A 13,855-nucleotide genomic window follows, 5' to 3' on the forward strand; every position below is an offset into this window, starting at 1 on the left:
TGCATGCATCACCATGAAAACCAGGGCATGCGAATTGCGGCGGGGTCAAAGCGGAGAAATTGGCGGTAACGCGTGGTTAATGGGACACTGAACCTACATCCAGTCAGGGCCGCAGCGCCACCTGCTGGACTTAGATTCAACCTATGTCGGTCCGGAAAAAGTTAATATGTAAACATTTTAAGCCAAGAAATCATGATCTTTGTGAATTCTTACCATTTTCTGTGCTGATAAGATACTCGATCCAGATGTAGTAGCAGAAATGACAACTGGAGTGCTCCCCTCATCCCTGGACTGAGAAGCACTTAATGGACCGAAGTGGGGTCGAAACTAGAGAGAAAATATTAAACCAGTTTAAATTCATTTTAAATACTTTATAGGATGCCTTGCCCGTTTGTTAAGCTGATTGGTTGGCTTCAGTCTTATCTTAAATACAAATACTGCCATTATCTGGCTCACACATCTGGAACAAGCATCCAGCATAATCTGTATACTTGCTCTGTAGCAGTGATTTGAAAACAAAGGCAGAGAACAGCACAACAGTCAAATTAGTACGGAACAGTTTTTTCAAAAAACAAATCAGTGTGCTTTTTGTAAGCCTTGATAAAGGGGGACCCTGCGAGGCCCCCAAAACAATTATCAGCTACTTTGTGGATATAATCCTATACCATAAAACCCGTGTTGCTGCGTCCAGCGTTTGTCCCTGTGTCCCTGTTATTTGCTGCTGCGCATGTGCGCAGTAACGGACACGGACAGGTGGACGGGACCAGGGAGCGAGGTGGGTGGGCGGTTGCGTGTGCGCGCATGCGCACTGACTGGCGACGGCGGCAGAAAAACAGACCTAGAGAATGTTTTTAAACGGGCTTAGGTCCACTAGTGGCTCAATAAAAGACCGTGAATTCTTTACAAAGACGGAGTGCTGGTGTACTTGATGATAAAACATCAAGTGTGCTCTCTACAGTCATAATGCTTGCTGAAGTACATCTAAATTTTAAAAATACGGTAATACATGAAATAACAATGAAATATATTAAAAGTTGCGTATGACCAGTATTTGTACTGGATGATGGACTAATGTATGATGAAAAGGTCACTTCACGTAAAGTGGATGTTGGAGGAATGAGCCACAAATTTTGATTTGCCCCTCTGAGGTGCAGACCCCTTCCCCTCTTTTCATACCATATGTCGTCTCTCTACCAAATGCGGAACTTGATGGTAAAATACCTTAAGGTGGCCACTAATGGTCAAATTTCTAGCAAAAAAATCATTTGAGACATCAGATAATTCTGATCAGAAGAAAACCTGTTCACTACCATCAATGAACCAATCTTTGCTTCCTACCTATCACAACCAACAAGAAAATCCAAAATCTTGGTTTGCCGAAAATCCAATCGGACAACTATTTTTATAATAGTTTGTGCCCATCAACTAAAATTATTAACAACCAATCCAATCAGAATTTCTGATTGCTCTAACGATTTTTTGGACCAATAGTGGCCACCTTTAAAGTGTACCTGAGGTGACATGACATAATGAGATAAACATGTGTATGTACAGTACAAAACATATAACCAGGCTGTTTGTTTATCTTGTTTTATTTGCTGCCTGAAAGAGTTGATTTTTAAGCATGCAAGTGACAGCTTCTGTCTTGTGGTACTTTGTCGGGAATATAGTACACATCACTGATAAGCAAAGTACAGCCATAAAATTTTCCCTGGCAGCATCTACAGCTATTAGAAACAAGGAGGAAATGCAGGAAATAAATGGTGGTTGGTTCCTTGGACCTAATGGGCAACCCTGGGTAGGTTCAACTCTCTAGAGTTGTGTCCCTCCAGATGCAGAATGTGTTCCATTGTGTTTGAGCCCATTGTTTGCAATGCTAAATAACACAATGTGATAGCGCACATGGAGGCACTGCCTGTATAACTTAGACATGTTTACATCTTTGGGTTACAACAGATGATTTCATCCTATCACACTGTCCATAGAGTGTTTCTAGATAGCGCAAGTGAAAATGCACATATTATGTCGTAACAAATTAGATTTAACATTGTGTGCACCCTCCTGCAGTCCACCATTCCAGTGCTGGACCCCTCTAAACCTATTCGCAAAGAGCTTGCTGAATAAGTTACTTGTGGCCACATTATCTCTGTAGATGAGCAGCTTGGTTATACTGGGCATTTATAGACTGTATCCACACATGCCTAGTCTGGATACATTCATCTACAGCAAGGAGCGCATTCAGAACAAGAGGGAACCTGTGCAGGGACAGTGGGCTCGAAGAGGATCTGGGAAGCCTCTGGACCATCCAGATTCTTCCCTCTACTAACATAAGTATCTAAATGTTACCCCCACCCCCATCTCAGGTTTGTCTGATACAGTCTTTAGATATTTGTTCCTTGAAACAACCTGTAAAGACTTCCAGGGTGGAAGTTTCAGAACAAAAGCTGTACAAACATTCAGCCCAACTCCTGACTAATAAGGAACAATCATTTCAGCGTACATAGCTTTCGTTTTAGTCTGTGTGGAGGAGGCTGCTGCTTGGATTGCATCATCTTACTGTTCAGAATGCAAGTAGGCCAGCACAGACTGAATCTCTGAGAGGACTGCAGTTTAGAGAACAGAACCTGTGGTGTAGGAATCCATTCAACATAAGCTAATCAGGAAGCCTCAACACAAAGACAAGCATTGCAGATGAGTAAGTACACAGACGTAGGAAAGAAATCTGTGCCTGCAGTGAGACGTAAAAGAAATGTAGACTATTTGAAGCCTTTTACTCACATTCTGCTCTGAGGAGACGGCTGGAATGTGGGCAGGTGAAGGGGCATCATGCTGGGAAGAGGCCAGAGGAACAGAAGCTGGTGGCTGCTGGAATGTCACTGAAGGATTAGAGCCAAGGTCTTCTCTTCTTGGTGGAGGATCTGCCAGTGATCAAATATTCAGTTACAACTGGAAATATCCATCAATATCCCACACCGACAACAAGCCAAGATATAGGAGCAGCTGATGGCAACCACAGCTATCACTGCCTTCAGATGGTCAGGATTTTACCTGAAGTGACATCCTATATAATAAACCACCATGTGTCCCTGCATCATCCTCCTGTCCCTGTGTCCGTGTGTTATGACTTTTACGCATGTGTAGCCATTGGGACACAATGGCCTCAATTCAAGATCATGCTGGAGATAATAGGGCAAGAGAAAACTTACCACCACTCATCGATCCTGCCTTCTTAAGGTGTACAGATAAGTTTTCACAGTGAGAGAATTATCTCATCACTTCAGTCCTTAAAGAAAACCTATAATTTTATAAACCTCCCCTGGGGGGTACTTACCTCGGGTGGTGGAAGCCTCTGGATCCTAATGAGGATTTCCCCATCCTCCTCGGTCCCACGGCGACAGCGATAAAGATCCCCGAATAGCGGGGATGAAAATATTTACCTTCCCAGCTCCGGCGCAGTATCGGCTCTCCGCCCCAGAGATAGGCGGAAATAGCTGATTGCTGTCAGGGTGCTCTACTGCACAGGCGCAAGTCTCCTGCGCATGCGCAGTAGAGCGGACCCGACGGAGATTGGCTATTTTCGCCTATCTCCATGCGGAGAGCCGCTGGAGTCAGAAAAGGTAAATAAATCAGCGCTTATCAGTCTTGTCGAGGGAGTATTCCTGGACACTTCGGGGGAGCCAGCGCTGGACTGCCTGCAGCTACAGGGGAGTGGGAAGCCTCATTGGGACCCTGAAGCTACCCCTTCCTGAGGTGAGTACCCTCCCCAGGGGAACTTATTTTTTGTTACAGGTTCTTTTTGGGTTACCTCTACTATAGTTATTTTTACATGCAGTTAATTAACAGCCTGTCTAACTTTAGACTTCTGGAGATATTTTAAAGTTTGAAGAGTTAACTTTAGAGATCTTAACTTAAAGACAGAAGAGTTAACTTTAGGTTTGCCTGAGGTAAAATGTTTCCTGGATACTGCATGCCTTATCACCATGGTGATAACTCTAGAAACGTTATTAAAAGACAGGAGTTAAGCTTAGTGAATCGAGGCCAATATTTGTTGATAAGAAAAAAAACATTTTGTAACTCGCACACAACAAACTTCTTAAGGTGGCCATACACTTATAGATTTCTATCCAACGTTCCAAAATGATTACCGTAATTGCTATCTGACAATAATAGATTCAGAAGGAATGGATTCCGACCACACACAACATGTTGACTTTTTTTCCCAAGGGAATCTATTGATAATCGTTGCACTGTTTGATGAAGTGCAACTTTATGGTCCATTGATCTACCATTTATCTACTAATGCTCTCGCCACACCCCCAATCGACCTAAATTATCCATTCTATCTAATCGAACCTTTTGATCGAGTTTTAGTAAAAATCCTTCAAAAATTGATCGATTTGACATTTTGGGTAATAGATTGCTAGTTGAGAAATTAAATTTGCAGGAAATAGAATGGGAAAAATCGATGATTGTATGGGAACTTTAAAGAGAATCTGTATTGTTAAAATCACACAAAAGTAAACATACCAGTGCGTTAGGGGACATCTCCTATTCCCCTCTGTCACAATTTCGCCGCTCCCCGCCGCATTAAAAGTGGTTAAAAACAGTTTTAAAAAGTTTGTTTATAAACAAACAAAATGGCCACCAAAACAGGAAGTAGGTTGATGTACAGTATGTCCACACATAGAAAATACATCCATACACAAGCAGGCTGTATACAGCCTTCCTTTTGAATCTCAAGAGATCATTTGTGTGTTTCTTTCCCCCTGCATCTCTCATGCACTGAAGTTTCAGGCTGCTCTTTTTTTCCTGCAAACAGCTTTGCCCTTGTCTGTAATTCCTCACTATGTGAAAGCCCAGCCAGCTCAGAGGACGATTTATCCAGCTTGTAAAAGATAAGAGAGAAGAGAGAAGCTGCTCTAATCTAAATAACACACAGGCAGTGTGCATAGAGGGGCCTGGAAGGGGGAGTTCATAGCAGAACCACAACACTGAAGAACTTGGCAGCCTTCCAGACACAGGCTGACAAGTCTGACAAGAGATAGATAAGTTGATTTATTACAGAGACTGTGATAGTACAAAGTGCTGCAGTAAGCCAGAACACATTAGAATAGCTTTTGGAACTTGTAGGATGATAAAAAACAGGATGTAATTTTTGTTACGGAGTCTCTTTAAAGCTGGGTTTTCACTCAATGTTCCAAAATGATAATTTCCTTTCTGAAAAGGATTGATTCAGTAGGTATCGAGTCCTACCAAACACTCCACATCAATGTCACATAGTTTACAGCAGGGAATCTATTTAAAATCGATTGAACTTCAGAGTTGCACCGTTCGATGCAGTTTAAAGCTATGGGTCATCGATCTACCAACGCTCTTGCCCCGCCTGCAATTGTTTTAAATTTTCCCTCTTGTCCTTTTGATACTTTCAACCGATTTTTAGTCAAAATCAATCTGACATTTTGAGAAATCAATTCCCAGTTGATGAATTGAATCTGCAGGGAATCAAATGGGGAAAAAAAAATCAATGAGTGTGTGGCCACCTTTAGTGTCCTTTATACCCAAAGAAGTGGGTCAGGGAACATGCATGGGAACAGGACAGATGTGTGACTGAGCATCAAAATACCCTCGTCAACCTTCTTCCCAAAGAACCGAGTGAATAAAGGGTGTGTAGAGAACTGAGTAATGGGTGTGTAGACGTGGGTGCGTCAGATCTGAACATGTCTTGAGTTTTCCTCCAAGCTACTAAATGCAAGAGTCAGAAGTACATAGCTGGTGTTACAGTGTCACCTAGTGGTTAGTTGGGTAACACCTTTCTATTGTCACACAAAGTAATCACATAAACACAACACAGAGTAACTTGCATCCCTAATGTAGGTGTACATATAAAACGTGCTCACATGTAGTGAATAGGGACGCAGCTATATGTATTCACTTTGTAAAGCATGCCAGTTACCTGTCATTCTGATCCTTCTCATGCTTAGTTACTCATTTACTTGAACTATATCCAACTAGACAGATTAAGTTGTGCGGTTCAGCTATCTGCAAGCTGTTTCCATGTGTAAAGCCCCATCTACACCATACAATTTTTTGTGCGATTCAATTCGATTAATCGATTCGATTAAATCCGACATGTCCAATCGGGATTCGAAAAATAATAATTGTATGGTGTACATATAAATACATATGGCTTTACTCTCGAAAACTACTAAACCATGAGGATTAACATAACACACAAGCAAATGACTTTGTAAAAAGGGATACAATGACCAGATGACCAGCCTGTAAATTTGCCCCACTTTTGTTTTCTTTAAAACTCAAGAACGCCTCTTGGATTGTAGCACCTAATGAAAACTCTGCAGAAGTTATATCAAACAAACACAGAACATTTATATCACGCTTTTCTCCTGGCGGACTCAAAGCGCCAGAGCTGCAGCCACTAGGATGTGCTCTATAGGCAGTAGCAGTGTTAGAGAGACTTGCCTAAGGTCTCCTACTGAAAAGGTGCTGACTTACTGAACAGGCAGAGCCGAGATTCGAACCCTGGTCTCCTGTGTCAGAGACAGAGCCCTTATCCATTATGGAGAATAAATGACAGGAAAACTGAATGAAATATTTCTGGCACCACTTGAGTTGGAGCATCTGATCTGCATGCTTGTTAAAGGATACCACAACTGACATGTGACATAATGAGATAGACATGTGTATGTACAGTGCCTAGCACACAGATAACTATGCTGTGTTCCTTTTTTTATTTCTCTGCCTGAAAGAGTTAAATATCAGGTATGTAAGTGGCTGACTCAGTCCTGACTCAGACAGGAAGTGACTACAGTGTGACCCTCACTGATAAGAAATTCCAACTATAAAACACTTTCCTAGCAGAAAATGGCTTCTGAGAGCAAGAAAGAGGTAAAAAAGAGGAATTTCTTATCAGTGAGGGTCACACTGTAGTCACTTCCTGTCTGAGTCAGGACTGAGTCAGCCACTTACATACCTGATATTTAACTCTTTCAGGCAGAGAAAGAAAAAAAGGAACACAGCATAGTTATCCGTGTGCTAGGCACTGTACATACACATGTCTATCTCATTATGTCACATTTCAGTTGTGGTATCCTTTAAGGGTCTATGGCTAAAAGTGTTAGGTAAGCCGGGCAATGTGCATTTTTAAAAAAAAAAAAAGGAAACCAATATGGCAGCCTCCATAACCCTCTTACCTCAGGTTGACCTTCAAAGGGACCCTGCTGTAACCCTAAACCAAACAAAGCCCCATGCAGAGCACTGACTATGCTTACCGTGATCTGCCTGAGTTTCCCTCCCTTGAAACATTGACATTGCCTCCATGTTTAATGCACAGACTCCACGCATAAAGGCCTTTTTCATTGCTCCTTCAAAATGTCCTCTCTCCTCAAGGAGCCTCTGCACTTCCCCGCGAGCTTCTTCTAAGGCGCTGCTCATCTGCAAGGCATAAATAAAACAGAGGATAGTGTTACATCATATACAAATATCACAACTCACCGCAGCAGAGGCTTCAACAATGCGCTGAAAAGCACTCAAGTGTAAACCAGCATTTACCCTACTCTGGTGCTTAATGCTTCAAAGACAAACGTGTGTTTTTTTGTGTGTGTGGATGCAAACTGGACATAATGGTACTAGATTAAAGATAGGGACACAAGAGCCAAACATAGTGTAGTATGTACTGGTGATATGGGATGAAGTTGGTTGAGTAAATACAAATATACTCACAAAGCAGGGTTACTTCAAAGGCAACCACTGTAGCAGCAGGTGGGGAGCATAGACCTGACCCCACTCAGGATTAAGAAGTCGTTCTTCGTAGATCAGGAAAAAAGGGGATGCCACCCCTCCACCAAGGGTGGACTTGGCACAATGTAACAGGGATACAGAGGAGCCAGAAGAATACAAATGTCTAAAAAGTTTAAAATTTGTGGAGGCAGTGGTGGACTTGCCTCCTCCAAACAGACACAAGATATGCCAACAAAGTTTACCACTGCCCTGCAGTGTTGCCAACTCATCCCTTTAATTACTGACACATCTAAGTTATACAGGTTCTGGGGCTATTTGCACATAACCAGTGCATTAACTGCAGGGCTGTGGAGTCGGTCCAAAAATCCACCGACTCCGACTCCTCAGTTTAGGATTCCACCGACTCCGACTCCACGACTCCGACTCCTCTAATTTGCATATTACAATTTTGTTGATTAAAAGTATGTAACATGAAATTCGTCTCTTAACTGCCAACGCTTAGGAATTTTACAAGACAACTGAAGTGAGAAGGATATGTAGACTACTATATTTATTCCCTTTAGACTAAAACTAGTCCTTGGTAAGAGTACTTGTAAAAGGTACAAACCGGAACAAAGAACATCTATCAGGCCCTAGGCAATGTAAGTGTGGGTACATGTAAGAATGATGTGCAGGTACTCTGCAGGGGAATGAGGAGATTGTAAACAGACAACACCTCTGTGTTCAATGTGGACAGCATTCTCAGTGGATTCCTGCAGCTCTGTGGGGAGTGCATATGTAGAGTATAGTACTACTGTGTAACAAAGTAAACCTGAGACAGATGAAATTAAAGTTTTATACATACCTGGGGCTTCCTCCAGCCGCCTTCAGGATAATCAGTCCCTGTATGTCCTCCTCCACCACCTGGATCTTCTGCTATGAGTCCAGGTACTTGAGCCAGTCAGGCGTAGTGCGCATGCACACACTCCGCCGCCAGGAGCATACTACACCTGTGCAGCACTATTGCGCAGGTGCAGAATGTTCCTGGCTGTGGGAGCGGCATGTGGCCGGACAGCGCTGACTGGCTGAATTACCAGGACTCATAGCAGAAGATCCGGGTGGTGGAGGACAGCGAGGGACTGATTAGCCTGAAGGGGGCTGGAGGAAGCCCCAGGTATGTATAAAACTTTACTTTTCATCCGTTTCAGTTACCCTTTAATTTGTAGTCACCAAACCAAATTTTAATAACATATCACATTATTTGATTTCATCAGCAAAGGGAGTGCATACATTTGCATAAATCAGCATCAATGCAGAATTATTTCCATCTCGTTGACCATCTCTATTAGTGACACAGCTACACATCAGGCTTTATTCTTACAGCATAGATGTTATTTAGTATATATAAGAGATTCCTGTGTACACATCATATATACAGTCACAATCAGATATGTATATCTGACCTTAAAAATACGGGGACTGCTTTATTGAAGCAGCACAAGTAACTAATTTTGACTGGTTTATTTCATTTTTGTGGACTAAGCACAGCTATTACTGTATATATACTGTATATATACATTATTTTTAATGACTATTATCTGAGAAATAGAACATTTTATCATATTTTCTATTTTAATTACAGTTACAAATTCATTAGGAGTCGGAGTCGGAGTCGGTGCATTTTTTTCCCCGACTCCGACTCCAGGCACCCAAAATTGCCCGACTCCACGACTCCGACTCCACAGCCCTGATTAACTGCATCTACATAGCCACAAACCCTGTATAATTCATATGTGTCAGTAATTAAAGGGATGAGTTGGCAACCCTGCTGCCCTGGCACCTCTGTATCCAGGTTACATTGTAATGGTACTAGAGTGCCTACTTTGTCAGCTTATCCAGATGTACATTTTACAAGGTGCGTTGTACAGCTGTGAGTCTGTGTGTGCACTGGCTCATGGGGGATCAAGGTCTTATATAGGTACATCAATAACCATTAAGAACTGACCATTGCCAGTTAGCAAGAAATGGTCATTCTGGTAGTTATTTCCCTACAGCGGAGGGGACTGTATGAGATTTAGCCTCCCAGCAGAAGCACAATGTAAAGTATTAATGTTGGGTGGAGCTGGTCTGTAAAGTATAATAATCACCTGTGCAGTCCGGGCTTCATAGTCGTTAGAGAGCTCAACACAGACTTCCTCCGCTCGGCCTCGACATGCCTGCTCCACTTTATCTTTCCAGTTTGTTTCAATAGCTGAATGCCAAGTTCTCCAGGAATTCTTCAGTAATGCTCTTTTGTAATGTCTGTGAGCAAGGCTGGATGCATATTCCTAGAAGTAAAGAAATAAAAAATAATAATAATATAAATATATACTGTATATATGAAACCTTGAAGCGGACCTGAACTCAGAACTTCCTCCCTGATCTAAAAGATATGCAACAGCATAATAACCTTCACAGAAAAACATTTCTTTGTTGCAGCTGATACAAATCCTGCAGTAAATCTACACGGTTCTACTTCCTGCTTTCATGGAAGCAGACATATTGTTAACATCCTGTGTTTACAAATTAGGAGTCAGCTGACACAGGGAGAGATCAAATTATAACTAGTGATTAGTCACAGATGAGGGGGAATTAGACAGGCTAAACTCTCTAAATACATAGAGGGGACATTTCTCTAGGTTTTCCTTCTGTCCTGTGCAAGAGTTCAGGTGCACTTTAACAATTAGACATGCAATTAGGAAACTAACAGAATTACAAAAAATGTTGAGAACTATTAACTACATAATATTTCAGGGGATCTTTGCTCCATTCGCCTGGGTTCCCCAGAAACCATCTTTTTTCAAAACTGCTCTCAGAGTTCCTGACCTCAGGGCCCCTATGCAACTCACTTCTTCTCCTAAGTTTTCTCCTAGGTGATATTTTCACTAAAAAATGCCTTTTAAAGTGAACCCGAGGTGAAAATAAACTGATGAGATAAACAATTATATTTATCCTCCTACTCCTAAAAATGACTTTTTAAGACATCCCAGGATTTTATTTTATATTTAAACATTTAGAAAGTAGATTGAATGTTGTGTTGTCTCTGCTCAGTTGCCGTCTATTAAGTGTCCCTAAATGAACGTACATGAACTATATTGACCCTTTCTCTTTCCATCTGCTCTCAGAAATATGTAGAAAATGTATTTTGCCACAAAAAAACTTTTATGGTTGTAATTTGCTTATCAGTGATGTTTACTATATTCCTGACAAGGTTCTGACAAGACAGAAGCTGTCATTTCCAGCCTCAAAAATTAACTATTTCAGGCAGCAAAATAAAAAAAGTAAAACACCCTGGTTATTAATAGGTTTAGTACTGTACATACACATGTTTATCTCATCATGTCACATGTCGCCTCGGGTACACTTTAAGCCATCAGCAGTAATAAAATACATTTTCACCTATTTTTTGGTACTTTTTCAATTACAGACAGCTGCCAGGTTATTTTAAAACAGAATATGAAACATTTTCTCTTAGGAAATGTGGTGTTCGTACTTCTGGCCTGTAGATGGCGCTGTGATATACTGCTGTTATAATCTACTCACAGAGAAGACCACTTGTGTGGACTATGCGATTTAGTTAATGTGCATGGTATTGCTTTGTGTTATAATTGAATATTTGCATACTTGGGTGAACTCATCATAGTGAAGCCTTTATAGTACAGCAAGTTTTAAAATTACTAAAACATTATAAACCACACTTTAAAACCTCAATAAATATTTATAGTGCATTAAAAACATCAACAAATATACTTGAAGACCAATACCGGTAACAGACCCTGCAAGGGATGCAGCTGCAGGGGGCCCCATGGGGAAAAGTTTATTTACCCTGTCCTTAGAGACTGACAACTAAGGGCACAGAGATAAAAAAAAAACCCCAAAAAAACCCCCCAAAAAACCCCTCTGCTCTCTGCACAATTGTTCAAATGACTGCATCTGCTCGAGTACATATGAATTGGCCGCCGGGAGACTTGGGCGCAAAACATAGCCGGTACATGGCTTATCCTGCTGCTGATCAAGTTCCCGGCGGCATAAACACTATCCCCCCTCCACGTGGATAGTGGGGAATGATAGAATTATAGCGTTTTAAGAGCAACTTCAATTCAGCTCTGTCTTCTGACGGCACTGAAGTTACTCACAGAGCGCTGTCTATGGTGGCGCCGGCTGCACCCAAAGTTCCTGCGCCATTATTACAGCGCTCTATCTGCTCAGCCACTGATAAGGAATCATAGAATGTTTTTCAAGTCTTGTAGACAGTCCCTATTCAGTGTTCAGCAAGATCTTGTGTAAAGCACACAGCCCCCAACCTCTCTCCCCTCCCCAAGTGCTCTGTACTGTAGTGATGCTGAAGAAGTCTGCAGAGCTAGTTCTGATCCATCAGAGATGGACAGACTGAGTGTAACAAGCTGGGGCTGGGAGCGCACTCCTCTGCTGGTTTTCTGTATGCGTATTCTGCATACCATGTGCGTCTGTGTGAAAACATGCACGTTTTATCACAGAAACTAAAGTAACTGATACAGAAAATGTGTGCAGTGCTTCACTACTGTCTGTTTTCATCTGCATGGGGAAAACACATTCAAGTGTGCACTTGCCAATTGATTAACATTGGTTCTCAGTTTATCTGTGCAGAAAGTGAGGGGGGCAGCCAAAGTTTTTCAGGGGGGCCCAGTGATTTCTAGTTACGCCCCTGTTGAAGACCATTTATAGTTATTATATGCAAATACAACACTATAAGCACATGGTATAATAATGTTGAGAAATACTGAGTGCGAAGCTTTGGCTGTCTTCTTCGTTCTGCACACAGCGCTAGCTGTAGAAGGATGAGTCACATGGTATACAGCGGGTGAGTCACACACTCTGGTCTTTACCTCTTGTCTGGCTTCTATCTGCTGCAGTCGCCAGTGGGTAAAGGCTCGCATGAGTTCAATCTTCTCCTTGTGCTTCTCCAGTGCCCGGGTGAGGTTAGAAATCACCTGCAGGGAACAACATCATATTATGGATTCTTTGCCATGTAGGATTATTTGTTTAAAGCTGGCTCATGAATCATTTGCTTACATTCATTTCATAAATAAGTCTTGCATTGTATTCATTCGTTTCCCCATAAGCAACTATATTTCTATTTCTATATTTCTATAAATAAATGAGATGAAAAGCAAAGTCTGTTTGGCTCTGTACTAAGGTACAAAGGTGAGCCATCTGGCTAGTGTGGCCAAGCTCATGGTTGGGCTTTGTGGGGTCCCACAGCCAAGGAGGAGAGGGAGAGGAGAAAACTCTTGATTATCTAGAGCAGGGGTAGGGAACCTATGGCTCTGGAGCCAGATGTGGCTCTTTTGATGGCTACATCTGGCTCACAGTAGGGGTTGATTCACTAAGCTACACTGCTCAAGCAGCGCAGCTTAGTGTGGCAGAGCAAGTAAAATTTTCAGAGTAGGCAAACTTCTGCTGTAGCATGCACTACTAACCTACTTGAGCTCCCCCCAAAACTAACGGCCACTCCAATTATCCCATCCTGGATCCTGTCAGGTTCAGTGACTTTGTAGGACGAGATCCTTGCACTTTGATTGGCCCAATAAGCTGCCTGTCACTTGACAGGCAGCTTATTGGGCCAAAGTGCAAGGATCTTGTCCTACAAAGTGAATTAACCCCTAAGTCAGCTATCTAATTGTACAAGCTGTTAGTCTGTATTACTCCCGCTTGGCTCTCAGGGGAAATTGTTGATGTTTCTGAAACCCAAATGAAGCTGAAGACATGTCTGACACTTCCGCTGCCTGGCAGATCAACTGTAGACACATCACCATCGCAACAGGGACGTAAACCTATGAAACATATCGTATGGCTCTCACTGAATCACATTTTAAAATATGTGCTATTTATGGCTTGCTCAGCCAAAAAGGTTCCTGACACCTGATCTAGAGGCTACCTAGGCAAGTATCCATGGGGGGCACTTATTCACTACAGGTACACGTCACAGCTCAGAAGGAGAAGTAATATGGGGTCTGGCAATTGCCGGATACCTGTATTACCTGTGCGTGGGGCGCGGACTATAGTATTACTGCTATAGCCGCGCCAAGCTTCAACACTA

General features: G+C 42.1%; 1 protein-coding gene across 3 annotated transcripts in view; it reads right to left on the reverse strand.

Moving 5' to 3' along the window:
• Nucleotides 1-13,855, reverse strand: part of POC5 (POC5 centriolar protein) — an 88,682-nt gene that overhangs the window by 16,787 nt on the left and 58,040 nt on the right. For all 3 annotated transcript variants that reach the window (XM_068248796.1, XM_068248788.1, XM_068248781.1), the window contains exons 7-11: nt 12,642-12,746; nt 9,885-10,064; nt 7,290-7,452; nt 2,779-2,918; nt 214-327 (exon numbers count right to left, since the gene is read on the reverse strand). In XM_068248796.1, coding sequence (XP_068104897.1) covers nt 214-327; nt 2,779-2,918; nt 7,290-7,452; nt 9,885-10,064; nt 12,642-12,746 — 702 coding nt within the window. The remainder of the gene's footprint in view (nt 1-213; nt 328-2,778; nt 2,919-7,289; nt 7,453-9,884; nt 10,065-12,641; nt 12,747-13,855) is intronic.

This window comes from Hyperolius riggenbachi, chromosome 1 (assembly GCF_040937935.1).
Source record: "Hyperolius riggenbachi isolate aHypRig1 chromosome 1, aHypRig1.pri, whole genome shotgun sequence".
Lineage (NCBI taxonomy): Eukaryota > Metazoa > Chordata > Amphibia > Anura > Hyperoliidae > Hyperolius > Hyperolius riggenbachi.